Raw genomic sequence first — 13,878 nt, forward strand, 5'->3', positions numbered from 1 at the left:
AAGTCATGGTGTATGTCGCTCAGCTCATTTATCAAGGTCATCAGGTCTTAGTGTCTGAGTTCACTTGCGTATTGTTTCAGCTTGAAGTCATGTGACCCAACCCCAGCCATCACCAGTAAGAGCCATGAGTGTCTGGAGTCACAGAAGAAGTCCAGGTTGCGGGTGGTGGAAGTTCAAGAGGTGTTTGACGTTGAAGACCTCAACAACAAGTGGGACGAGACGTTCCTCACCCGCCAGTATTACGTGTGGGTCCCAAACCCCAAAAAAGCTGGACACAAGCAGAAGACGTTTGACCCACTGGACAAGTATGTATAGAATACAAAATTATGCAATCCCCCAATGTTATTGTTAGTAAACTTCATCTTGAGTAGATCAGCTCATCTGAGATATCAGGATTTGCTGCAAGTGTAACCCTGAAATGGAAGCAAACCAGAGTTAGATGTGGACAAAATCTGCTCTAATATAACTGGCCCTGTCTTATGTCAGCTTAAAAGACATCCTATGCCAGATTAATATAAAACAACATAGCTTCCTAGTCGTCATATGATTCTGAAGAATTTCCATGATCAAAGCAGCAAATACCTGAATATCACATAAACTGGTATTACATGATGTTATAAACCTGCCAAGATCCAGGTAAGGACTGATCTTTGTCAACCCTGCCATGATGCTTGCCATGTAGGTGGCAAACTTGACCAGTCCACTTGCAAAATGTTGACCTCATGTTTGTTTGGGAATATTTGTCACATGTCACTGTCATCAGTTTTGTACAGATGTACCAGAGATGGCGATGGGGGTGGAGGAGGCAGCAGTTTTGAACAGAAAATATTAAAAACTTTTGATTAAAATATAATGGGAGGTGGCATGTCATTGATTTTGTACATGATATGCAGAGGGGAGGTCACTTACTGTGTTCATGCATTTTATGGAGGGGATGGGGGTCGTTCACATTGTACATAATTTTTCATACAAATTATCATCATCCCCATAGCCATAAAATATCAATGGTCCTTTATCCCACCGGGTACCCATTTGCTGCAGGGTGATCAGAGGCAAGCTTGAACAAACTCACTTGCCTTAGATGAGACCACATGTATCACATATGCTTCATTGTCCATTTACCTTTTCACTCTCTTGTATCCCAACAGGTGCCCTGTTAGAATCGGTCAAGCATTTTGGCAGCTATGTAGATTATGGAGGTATTTGTTACAGGCATCACAGATGAGGTTCGAACTTCAAATATGCAGTGTTTCAGTTAGCATGTTTCATTATAGTAGCACAGTTATAGCAGCCAATATGTTTTGGTCATATCCAATTTTCACGGGAATTCTTTCTTCAGCCGACAGTCAAAGGCACAATGTGACATTTTTTTGACAATATTCTGGTCTGTTGGGGTATATGCTCTCACCTTAGCTTCCTGCTGATGCAAAAAAAAAGACTTACTATCTTTTACAATAAGAGAATAATCAAAATGACTGATGATTGAAACCTTGAGGGAGTAGCTTCCGAACAGACAACACTTGCCATATATGGAATGTGACCACAGCTCATCCATCAAAAACCGTTGCAAAGTGTTGTCAGTGTTTGCTGAACTGGTCTCAGTTACAAGTAGGGTTGTAGGATATTCGTAGAGACTGTACCATTAGGAACATAACTCTGAGTAAGGGGTTCACTTGAAGTAAAGTTCGATCAGTAGAGGGTGCGAGAGTCAATTTAATGCAACGTTGCATTAATTCATTCAAACATTTTAATTTCAATTTTTTTTTTGAATAAATTATATGGTAGTCATTGAGGATTGTCAGTTAGTATCAATGAGAAAAATTCAGTATTGCTTTTTAGAGTAAGGGTTGATGGTGGGCCTTTAAGACATCACCTGCTCAAACACTGGAGTAACACTGTTCCTACCTGTCTGACATATATTTCATTCTGGTGATGTGAAGTCCTTGTGCCCATCATTTCAGTATGTCCATCAGTAAACTGTCAGGTCAACCACAGCCCATCCCATCTAAAGATGTCACTGAACAGCTGATCCCTGAGCAGATGGAGAGAGAGAGAGAGGAAGCCAGAGTGGTGAGTGAGAAAAAGAAAAAGAAGTGTTCTCTTTCATTATATTCACTTTGACAAGATTCCAATATGATTATGCCTTTTCCAATAAACATACTGACATTTTAATGAATGGAAAATTAAGAGCTTTTTTCCCAGAGCTTGATTGTGTTCTTATTTGGTCTGCTGTTTGTATACACTTCAAGTACTTTTGTATAAATTAATGACAATTTGACTATTTAAAACAGGTTAATGTTTATCATATATTTATATTTGTTTTTTAAATACATCATATATCACCTATACTATTATATTAGCATAGCTACATATCTGACTGATTAAAGGTTTAATCATTGAATTGTGGCAAAGTTTGAAAATCATGTGAGTTATTAACAGGGTAGATCTAATCATTTCATTTTCTTATTTGTCCATTTTATTTGTTCATTTTATATTCTTTGACTCATTTTCATATTTTGAAACTAATGAATGGTGAAAGATTTTATGAGCAGTTAGGGAGATAGTTTCTGAATCTGACAATTCTTTCTCATATTGATGTTAGCATACAAACTGTATTACAACTGTTTTAATGGATTAATAAGGAAGAGTGTTACATACCATATGCCTCGTCTTTAACAGACTGTGAGACTTTTAGCTCTGTTCCTGTTTAGTGATGTCTTGTCTTGGTATTAGTGAGTTCAATCTACTTCATGTAGTTCTGTAGAAGTACAGTTAACCTGATAACTTTTCTAAGTTTGTCAGCATTGCACCAGTAGGAGTTTAAGACTTGAGATGAGCAGAACTTCAGACTCATTCACACATACTTATATGCTATGATATATCTGGAATGGCGACACCACCATGTAGCTGGAATATTGCTGAGTGTGGTGTAAAACTAAACTCACTCACTCCCTTAAAACCCAGTGAATTCACACACTTTTAAAATGTTTTGAGAATGTGTTGCATTTCTAATTTAGCCAGACTCCATATTTGTAAAGATACATTTATGTTGAAAGTTACAGAGGAAATCAAATTGAAAGTGATAGGCTTTATATAAAATATTTGTATTTATTTACATAGATGTCAAGTTAATACATAATATCAGTGCAGCTTTTCTTTAAAAAGACATATTGTTTTGTTCATGTGATGTAATTTAGAAAGTTATGGTTAATGACCTGAGCTAAATAGTATTGTAAAATTTTAGTTATAGTGTGTTTATAGGTGATAAATTCTTCCATATGCAATATGTGGTATATCAGGCAATTAATAGCATTTTTAGGTTTGCATAATTTTGCTTTGTTTTTTTTAAAATTGTCAAGAGGCACACATATTTTACTAGATATAGATGGATGGACGAAATAGTCACTTTAAATAATCCACAATGATTTCATTTTAGACACTTGACAGTAAATCCTCTTTTCATCAAAGACCTAGTTGAGTTGAGTTTGATACACTTTTATTTATCAGAAAAAGTGTATCAATTTGTTTTCATTTTGCTGGTTTTCACGTGGTTATTAAACCAAGACTAAAGAAACAGTGGTTGCCTCAGGTGCGGTATGTGTAGTGTGTACATATAATTATGATATCTGATGATGTTTGATAGACTGTGTATTGTTCTAATTTTTACCTTCCAGTTTGATGATTTCCCTGTACTGAAGGTAGAGGGCACTTCAGTCTTCCACTGAAGCTCTAAGCTGCTTTATATCCACAGTTCTCCTAACTCTAGCTTCATCTATCATGATTCTTTAACTGTCCTAAACATACTAACATCCTCTCTTAGAGTCACGCATTGCTTCAACAAATATTCTTGTTTCAGATGGCACACTTTCATAGTAGAGACAATAAGAATGCACACTCTGTGATATATCGCTTTCATTTCTCTTTCCTTGAAGCAGTGCCTCGTGGAGATCCACATGAGTGAGTGAGTGAGTGAGTGAGTGAGTGAGTGAGTGAGTTAATATTTTTCTGTCACATCGGCAATTTGAATTAAAACTAGCATGGAAAGTTAAAACTAATATCACTATTTAGACAATACAACATAAAAACAGGCTATAGATAGCTGCTGGGAAAGTTAGCCAAAATTATAACAACAAGAATACTACGTTTAAAAAGCCTGGTAAGTTCACATAGACTTGAAAGTTTTTGCCAGATGAGTGCATTGTACCCATAATTGTACATACAATCAACGTCATGTTGGTATAGTAGTTTAGGTGTGGGCCCTAGGGCCTGGAGGGATGGGGCCCATTAGCAGTGCATGTTTTTTCACTTTTGTGATTGTATGTCAATTGTTGATCGTCTAAAAATGTTGATTGTTGTTGACTCATGTCATCATATCCCAACTACATAGATCAATACTCATGGTTTTGATCACTGAATTGTCTGGTCCAGACTCGATTATTTACAGAAAGCTACCATACAGCATTAATATTGCTGAGTGCACCATTAAGCAACAAACAACCAGTGGCTTGTACTTTCCACATTTTGGTGGGAAATTGGTGGACAGTACTGTCTTATCTTATGGTACCCCAGGGGGAGATAGATGTGTTCAAGAACACATCTATCTGTCTCCTCCCACCCCCATGTGTTTTACAGTCAAGATTATTATGTCCAAGGGGTGGGGGGATGGGGGTGCTCAGGGCGCAATCTCCCACAACCGAACTTGGCTTGAATGTGGTCCACCAATGCCCCAGTTTTATGCAGCCTGATGCTTGCAAACCAGACAAAACACTCTGGATAGTGAGGATGCTTTCAAAAACTGTAGTCATGGTGAATGATAAGATTTCTTTGATTCATATCCTGTTTAAGGATATTTTGCAACATGTCAGAATGTAACATACACTCATCATATGGACTCCTGCTGGCCAAAGTCTTGTTTGACCGAGTCAAGCTGTTAGAGTCCAGTGATAGGAATGTGATGAATCATCCATATATTGGATGTAAGTGATTGTTGAAGTGGAAAATTGATATGATCTATACAGAATTGCTGAATATATAATTGGTCACAAACCTCATATGCCTACACAGCTGTCATAACGTGTGATGTAATGTCTAAGGAAGTCTTTATTATCATTGCCATTGCCATCATCATCATCATCATCATCATCATCATCATCATCATCATCATCATCATCAGGGCGGTGGGGTAAGCCTAGTGGTTTAATTATTCACTCGTCAATGCTCCTATCCTGGATCCTTTTCATTCTTGATGAGGTTGAAGCTGCTACATATTTTGCAGGATATACATTTGGTGATTTTACGGAGTTTTATAAACCAGTGACCTCAGTCCCCAACAGCTAATGTAGCATCTGTTTGAATGTTTGTCACAGAGATCCTGTGTATGTTTCATAATGGGACTTTTGGGCCGAGTTGGTCCAGTTATTCGTTCAGTTGGTTCTTTTTGGTTGAATGTGTCCTAGTATTCTGTATTTGTTTTTCCATGTGACATTTTGGGAAGAATAAATTTGTCTTCATTCATGGTATTATTGTTTGTTTAGCTGGTATATTTTGGTTGTATGAGTAGCACCTATAGTATCCTGCATATGTCGTTCCATCTGACATGTTTAGTAGAATATGTCTCCAAGTGTCTGTTTCTTTGTGGAAGAGGTTTGGGCAAAATAGGTGGTTCCCAGTTACCTTTGTTTGATTTTCCTGATTAAGTCATTAAGTATCCAATGTTTGTTTCCATGAGGAATTTTGTTTACATGAATAAGTCTAAAAGGATTCTAATTTTATTTCTCTGTGGGGAGTTATTGGTACATAGTGTCCAAATATGCTATGCTATATGTTGGGAGCATGGACACGTGCAGTCGATCACTAGTTTGTTAGCAGAGATTTTCCAATCATGTATAATAAATCAATTATCAATAGTACAAGGCCCATCATATCCCAGACTTTGATATCAATGCGTACAAGCTTCTTTCTAACTTTTCTATATATCCTACAGCTTTATTACTTTTAACATATTTCATATCTTCCAACTAGATTAACCCGTTACTCTTGGATTTCTATGCATATATATATATATATATATATATATATTACTATGTATTATCATTGTATTTGTGCTATTTTTGTGTTTTCATGTCTGTGCTGTGTTTGTGTGATGTATTTTAGTGTCAAATATTTAAAAAGAGTTTTAAAAAATCCTAAGGAGCTATACTCATGGAAGTGAATGGAGAACATATGAAAATACAAGTGTCATTGTATTCTTGCCTAGGTTTCTTTAAATGGTATGTGTTGCCCTGTTGTTGAATTATGGAAATAAATAACAGAACACTTGTACTTTCATTAGTTCTCTTTTTCATTTCCATGCATATATATTTGAATATTCTCAGGAAATAATGTTGTCATGAATATTTGAATGTTCTGATAAAGATTATTGGAATATTTAATGGAGAGTTGTATTTGAATGTTCTCATGCTGAATATCTGAAAACGTTTGTGGGGAGTCACTGGTGCTGAATAGGTCCTCGTCAGCATTATTGTAAACTTGAAATGAAGGTTATGAATGTGACTTACACTAATCTGCTAATGGCAGTAATGTTTGTTCATTCTGTCAGTCACTGGTTTTGAGTCAGAGACACTATGATTGATAGGATCGATGAAATAATGATGTAGCTGGTATGTTACTGACAGCAACATCAAACATCATTCTCTCACTGACTTCACCTGTGACACTTTTCTTGTCTAACCTGACTGAAAGTTGAGTGAGAATTAAATATGTAACAATGTGGCATGCCACCATCTATCTGTTCAAGTGAAGTTTTAAATTTTAGTGGTAGCTCCTCTAAATCAGCAATGCCGTTGAAACTGAACCTTAAATATCCTTGCTAGGATGTTCCTAAACACCGCTCAGAGAATTCAAATATTATTTTTAACACACCCTGACTCTGCACCAGAACAGGCTCTGATACCTGTTGTTCCTGTGGTAGGCCTAGTTTAGCATTTTGTAGCAGAAGTAAAAACTACACTGATGTATTGTCCCTCAGAAAATGCTTCCCTCTGTTGAACATACATTATACTCTTCATAATTTTAATCCAGTCAGTAGCTACATTATTCTAAGATGTTCAAGTGAAGCGAAAAGATTTCACTTTCTAATACATTCAGATTTTCAATATTCCAGTTAAAACATCATCCAGATTGTTTGGTGTCTGCTTGAAAAGGATTCATACTAACAAAATTTCAATGTTTATTGAGTTATCACGTGAAGAGTGCCCAGTTAACCAGGAAAGTTTCCTGAACTTAATGTTCCAGGGATGCGTTTAATCCAACATTAGTTGTCTCCCTCTGTCAGGTGCCTGAATAGTGCAGTAAAATCCCCAACAAGACATGTTTTGTAACGTATTTTCATTCACAAAATCTTTGCCAACATTTGCTGTTTTACATCAAATTAAAAGCAAAACCAGATAATTTTGGAATATTTATATTTTAATCATCTACAATTTTAACAAGTTTGAGAAAATGTTTATAAAATCCTATGAATCTTACTTTTGTAATATTTCTGTTAAATCTTGTCATGACTGTTGACTCGGTTAAGTTATATTATCTACTATTTACCCTGACTAAAACAATCACTGATATCTGCCCTCTGAATGATTCTTGGAAACTGATATCTGTATTTGCAGAAAAAGTATGCAAGTGCTCACTCAGGAGGTAGTCGTGGAACTGGATTCAGCCGTGGTGGTACTGGTAATCAGAGAACTGCCAGACCTTATGTGGATGCAGACAGGTGTGTAGACTTTTTTATGTCTGCTTATATGTTGTCTATTATATTGTTGTCATTTGTTAGTTAGCCTAGTTACTTTAAAAGGGCACTCACGGGTCTTGAACTAATTCATAATTTTTTTATTTGACAACTCTTCAGTTAGTGAGTTTAGTTTTATGCTGCATGCAGCAGCATTCCAGCTATATGGCGGCAATCTGTAAATAATCCAATCTGGACCAAACAATCCAGTGATCAACAGCATGAACATCAATCTGCGCAACTGGGAACTGATGACATGTGCCAACCAAGTCAACGAGCCTGAGCACCCGTACCCGTTAGGCGCCTCTTATGACAAGCTGAGTCGCCTTTTATGGCAGGCAAGGGTTTGCTGAGGGCCTGTTCTACCCCAGTCCTTCACGGGTTGACACCACTTTCATGTCGTTGTGAAAATGTAATCTTTTTCAAGGAGAAATGAAATGAACAGAGGTAGTTAGGAAAGTTATGATTTACCGGACATATTGACCAGCAGCCTTTGAAATTACTGGACATTCTAACTTTGTACTGGTCAAAGTCTGGCATTTTTTTTTGAAGTCACGAGTGGGATGACACCACAGACAACATTACATTGTCACAAATAATGGACAAAGTTGAAAATAGACTGGAATGGGATGAGACAATTGAAGACACAAGCTGCTGAGCATAGTGGGACCCAATCAGCTGTGTGCAACTTTTCCTGAACTTTCAAACTGTACACTTACCGAGGTCATGAAAAATAGTGATGCAAGCATGAGCAGTCCAACTCATTTCAACTTTCAGTTTGCTTCTGATTTCTTTAACAACGAAGTTAAAGTAGCAGTAAACAAAAATTATTAAAGAAACAGATTCGCTAATCCAAAACATGAAGTGGAGTGTTGGTGTTGTCGAGCAGTGGTGAAAACAATGTGAAGACGACACTATTCCCTATCTACGGCAAAAGACTTTAATGTGGAGACAGTAAACATCTGGCTATCAAAATTTGTTGTTGAGGCCTGTAATGTCAACGGGAACTGCTACCCACTGAAGAACTTGTATTTGATCATGAGTGGGCTTCTTATGGCATTGAGAGAGCATGACAATGACGTAAAGTCCCTCGATGTCAGACGCAACACTGCTATCAATTTCACCAAGAACTTGGTGCTGAAATGTCCAAACTGACGTCAGAGGAACTTGGAACGACTACAAAGCAAGCCAACCCCATAACGGAAGACAGTGAGTAAATTTTGTTGGAAAAAGTGTTTTCGGTAGAAAAACTGCACAAAGTCTCCTCAGCACTGTGCTTTTCTATAACTGCAAGCTGTTTGCTTTGAGCCTGATCAGCATGCAATAGAGCACATCAGCTCGGGGCAAGACAAATTATTGTTGGCTGAGATAAACTGGGCAGTTTCATCAAATTTAAAGGTAAAACTGCTAAAAACTACACCATCGCTGTGTACAGGCAAAAACACTCCGACATCACACCTTGAGCGAACTGCCTGAACTTTACGAACTGTACTGAATGAAAATAAATGGCAATCAAGGACCTTTCTACGGGTGAGCTCTAGCACCTGAATAAAGTGAGGACGAATTGAGACACAGTGCTCAGGCAGACAGTGTATACAAGAGATCATTGATGAAGGATATTTGCAATGCAGGGGTACTAAAGGCTACTTGTCCAATCACTCTGGTAAACGTACCTGTGCAACTCGACCTATGAAGCAGGCATGAAGAACAGTAGATCATGAGTACCACAGATCATCATTCTTCATTCTATAGATTTATCACTATTTGTTTCAGATTACCTTGTATGAAAATGTACTACGCCCTTGAAATTAAAAAATTACAAATGTCATTTTGTTGAGGGTTATTTTTAGCAGGTTTACATTCAACTGAGATAGGTAAGCAGAAACTGTTTTATGTGCGTGGGAGCCTTAGGCATGACTTGCTAACTTGTAATGAGCCAATCAGATACCTGCAGACTTAGAACCTTCAAGCCGTGGTGTAACTGTTAGACAGACCACAGGTAAGATCACAGGGAATGCCGCCAGGGCATGGAACAGAATTCACATACATCTGCTGGCCTTTGGCTGTTCTTCACCAAGGAGATAAAATTACTGTGTTTTCATTTGAGGCATTTAAACATAGAGTCAGTACATGTAAACATCATTAATTTTGGAACAGAATGTATTAACTGAAATGTTTAATTCATCAAATATATATCAGTACATCTCACCACCTGCACCACTTGTACAGAGTGTAGTGGCTTGAGTGCTTTGTCACAAATGGCCAATGTCCTTTGGGTCTGACCATTTAATTGTGTTTCCAGTTGTCAGGATTTCATTTCATGCAAAGGGGTGGTGGGGTAGCCAGAGTAGGTTATTAAAGCATTTGCTCAGCATGCCGAAAACCTGAATCGATTCTTCACATTATGACATTGTCCCTTTTGACTCCTCTGCCATGATATTGTTGCAATACTGCTAAATGTGACATAAAACTAAACTCACTCACTCATTTCATGTGAGAGATAAAATCACCACACAAATATAGAGGAAACAGGAATAAAATCTTACAAAGGGAGAATACTTTTGTCTCCCTGTAATAACCAAGCAGTACCATTGGGCAGTTGCAGTGCTTCCTTCTGTTGGATTTTCAAACCTAGGGTAAATCCTGTGGACCTGCATTGATCAAGGTGTAGCCTGAGTTAACCTAGGTTCACAGTGTAGTTCTTGTTAACACATTTATTACATGGGTTACTGAAGACCAATTCTAACCTGGATCTACCAGTTCGAACTGGTCTTCAGTAACCCATACTTGTCGTAAGTGGCTATTAACAGAATGGGGTGGTCAGACTTGCTGACTTGGTTGACACAAGTCATTGTATCTCAGTTGTGTAGAATGATGCTCAACTGCGATGTTGATCACTGGATAGTCTGGTTCAGACTCGATTATTTACAGAAGGTCATATTGCTGGAATATTGCTGAGCACATCAGCAAATCAACCATCCTATAACTTCAGCAAACCCAGGCTGCCTCACTGAACAGAGTTCCATGCTTTTTGTTTGCATTGTCCAAGTGAATCGTCATGTAGGCCAATGTTAGTTTCATATGGTTTTTAGTTGCAGTGGTTGGTGTTTTAATGCCAGACTGAGCAATGTAAATTCAATCTATATAAATAATCAAGTCTAGAACAGAGTAACCAGTGATTTACATCTTGAGCACTGATCTGCACAATTGGGTCACTAAGTCAATGAGTCTGATCCTCTGATCCCAGTTTTCGTTCTGGTCATTTTTGCATAGTATTATATGCGTTCTCATATGCATCGCAGAATTTAATTTTCAGTGTTGGTTTGTATACTTTTCACACAGAAAATCAAAACAAAATGACGATAATTTGTTAAGTAACTTTTTAAGATTTAGACAAACATTATGAATCTTTTTTCCAGAGTTCCATTCTGAAATGAATGTTTTATCATGAACCAGTTTGGAGTTAGATTGTGATTCATCAGTATCATTTTGACCCAAACAGACACAGTCACTACAGTTACTTACAAGGGCCTCGTAGTTTCCATAGTTACTGACATTTTTGTTGTTATGGTTACCGACCCTTAATTCATTTCTTTAGTTACTGACAAAATGTCTGAATTCTCCATAGTGTTATTAAACCTTACATTACTTTGTACTTCCGCAAAATTAATTACCACATTCTTACACTAACGTTGTCAATCTTGCAGCCTGAAAGAACTTCTGGAACTGCCAAGGGAGATTCTCATGAGTGTTCTTGAACACGCCAAGGAAAGGTCAGTTCTTACTTTTCATATTTCTTTTGTGCTGCAAACAAATCTTCAGATGATAACAATGGTTTATGTAGTTTTTAATCTGTCATTTACTTTTCACTCAGTGAATAAATTACAGGAGATTTGGGGGAGCATGTACGAGGGTGGTAGGTATTTGAGGGATGAAATGAGACAGAGTTTTGCTGCCCAGTTTTTGAACTGAACAAGAAATTCTACCAGCTGCAGGATTAAATCGTTTCTGCATAAAGTTGAAACACAAGAACACATTTTTGCTATAAAAGTGTGTCAGTATTAATTCATTTTCCCAGAAATCCAGGTGTGTAAGTTATCTTTTGAAAAAGTCTCTTGGGTTTTTAGGATGTACTAGCTTTTGATTGGTTGGTTGGTTGCTGGCTGGCTGGCTGGTTGGTTGGTTGGTTGGTTGGTTGGTTGGTTGGTTGGTTGGTTGGTTGGTTGGCCAGGATGTGGCATAGACCCTGCTAAGGATGTTTGATTTCAAGGATGATAGGAGAACAAAGAATATGATACAGCATAACTAAGTGGGATTTTTTCATTGCAGTAGGATACAATATTAATAGATGCTGTCACCATTCTGAAAGAGACATTTCATCTATTGTAATCTGAACTACGATTTGCCTGCTTTCCCATATAAACTAATCTAATTTACATTTAATTGTTCGTTTGCAGACATGGCACTCATGCTACCAGTACCATTGTATTCACCTACTGGCAGTGATAATTTTACACCAACTGAATTGTATACAGTAATAATTACTAGGGCTGCATGATATTATGGTATATGGTATATCACAATACATTTTTAAAATGATACATATTGCAATATTTTTCTGAGAACCAGTATATTGGGTAAAGAATATAAATGAACTTTCTGTGATTATTTTTATGGGTTATATTAGCATCTACACATACTTTCCTTTACAACAGATATTCTCCTTTATATTCCTCCGGCATGTAATGCGGGGAATATAGTCGACGCCTCGTCTGTCCGTCCATCCATCTATCTGTAATCATTTTGTTTGCAGAGCATAACTCAGAAACCGTTCAATATTTTTAGACCAAACTTGATAGATATAGTAATCTCAGCCTATGGTTGTGCCTTTTGCTATTTACAGATTTTTGGCATTTATCTTTTTTTTGTTTTTCCATGGAACATTTTGATGTTCGTCTTATGGAGGGATGGGCTTCGTTTCCGGAGCAGAACTCAAAAACCATTCAATATTTTTCTGCAAAACTTGGTAGATATATCAATCAGAACCTAAAGTGCTGCCTTTTGCTATGTACAGTTTTTTTTCTCAGTTTCCATGGAAATGTTTCGGACATAGTCTCAAAATTGAGAGGTGTGTTTCGTTTCCGGAGCAGAACTCAAAAGCTGTTTAATATTTTTCTGCAAAAACTTGGTAGATACATCAGTCAGAACCTAAAGTGGTGCCTTTTGCTATGTACAGGATCTTGTGATGTATTATTTTCTCGGTTTCCATGGAAGTGTTTCGTACTTAGTCTCAAAACTGAGAAGTGTGTTTTGTTTCCGGAGCAGTACTCAAAACCCATTCAATATTTTTCTGCAAAACTTGGTAGATATGTGTGGCTGACCCCAAAGTGGTGCCTTTTGCTATTTACAGGTTTTTGTGATTTAATATTTTCTTGGTTTCCATGGAAATGTTTAAGACTTAGTCTCAAAATGAAGGGATGTGCTTCGTTTCCGGAGCATAACTCAAAAAACGTTTAATATTTTTCTGCAAAACGTGGTAGATATATCAATCAGAAGCTGCACTGGTGCCTTTTGCTAGTTACAGGTTTTTGTGATTTCTTAGTTTCTTGGTTTCCATGGAAACGATTGAGACTTTGTCTCAAAAGTGAGAGGTGTGTTTGGTGTCAGGAGCAGAACTCAAAAACTTCTCAATATCTGTCAGTGTTACTTGGTAGATATGTGTGGCAGACCCCTAAGTGGTGCCTTTGCTATTTACAGGTTTTTGTGATTATTATTTTCTCCTTTTCTATGGAAATGTTTCGGACTTAGTCTCAAAATGGAGGGATGGGCATCGTTTCTGGAGCAGAACTCTAAAATCGTTCAATACTTTTTTGCAAAACTTGGTAGATATGGCAATCAGAACCTAAAGTGGTGCCTTTTGCTACTTACAGGTTTTTGTGATTTATCATTTTATCGGTTTCCATGGAAACGTTTCCGACTTACTCTCAAAAGTGAGAGGTGTGTTCTGTTTCCTGAGCACAACCCAAAAACCATTTAATATCTGTCAGTAAAATTTGGTAGATATGTGTGGCAGACCCCAAAGTGGTGTCTTTTGG

The 13,878-nt window shown here is 37.3% G+C and overlaps 1 protein-coding gene across 2 annotated transcripts in view; it reads left to right on the plus strand.

The window, feature by feature from the left end:
* The window catches only part of LOC137272368 (serine/arginine repetitive matrix protein 1-like), a 40,559-nt gene that overhangs the window by 3,854 nt on the left and 22,827 nt on the right, over window positions 1-13,878 (plus strand). Inside the window, exons 4-8 of one of the 2 annotated variants that reach the window (XM_067804740.1) lie at window positions 81-305; window positions 1,962-2,070; window positions 3,675-3,698; window positions 7,665-7,768; window positions 11,491-11,556. In XM_067804740.1, coding sequence (XP_067660841.1) covers window positions 81-305; window positions 1,962-2,070; window positions 3,675-3,698; window positions 7,665-7,768; window positions 11,491-11,556 — 528 coding nt within the window. The remainder of the gene's footprint in view (window positions 1-80; window positions 306-1,961; window positions 2,071-3,674; window positions 3,699-7,664; window positions 7,769-11,490; window positions 11,557-13,878) is intronic. The other variant, XM_067804741.1, reaches the window with a different exon arrangement.

The sequence above is a fragment of the Haliotis asinina genome, chromosome 2 (genome assembly GCF_037392515.1).
Source record: "Haliotis asinina isolate JCU_RB_2024 chromosome 2, JCU_Hal_asi_v2, whole genome shotgun sequence".
NCBI classification, from domain to species: Eukaryota; Metazoa; Mollusca; class Gastropoda; order Lepetellida; family Haliotidae; genus Haliotis; species Haliotis asinina.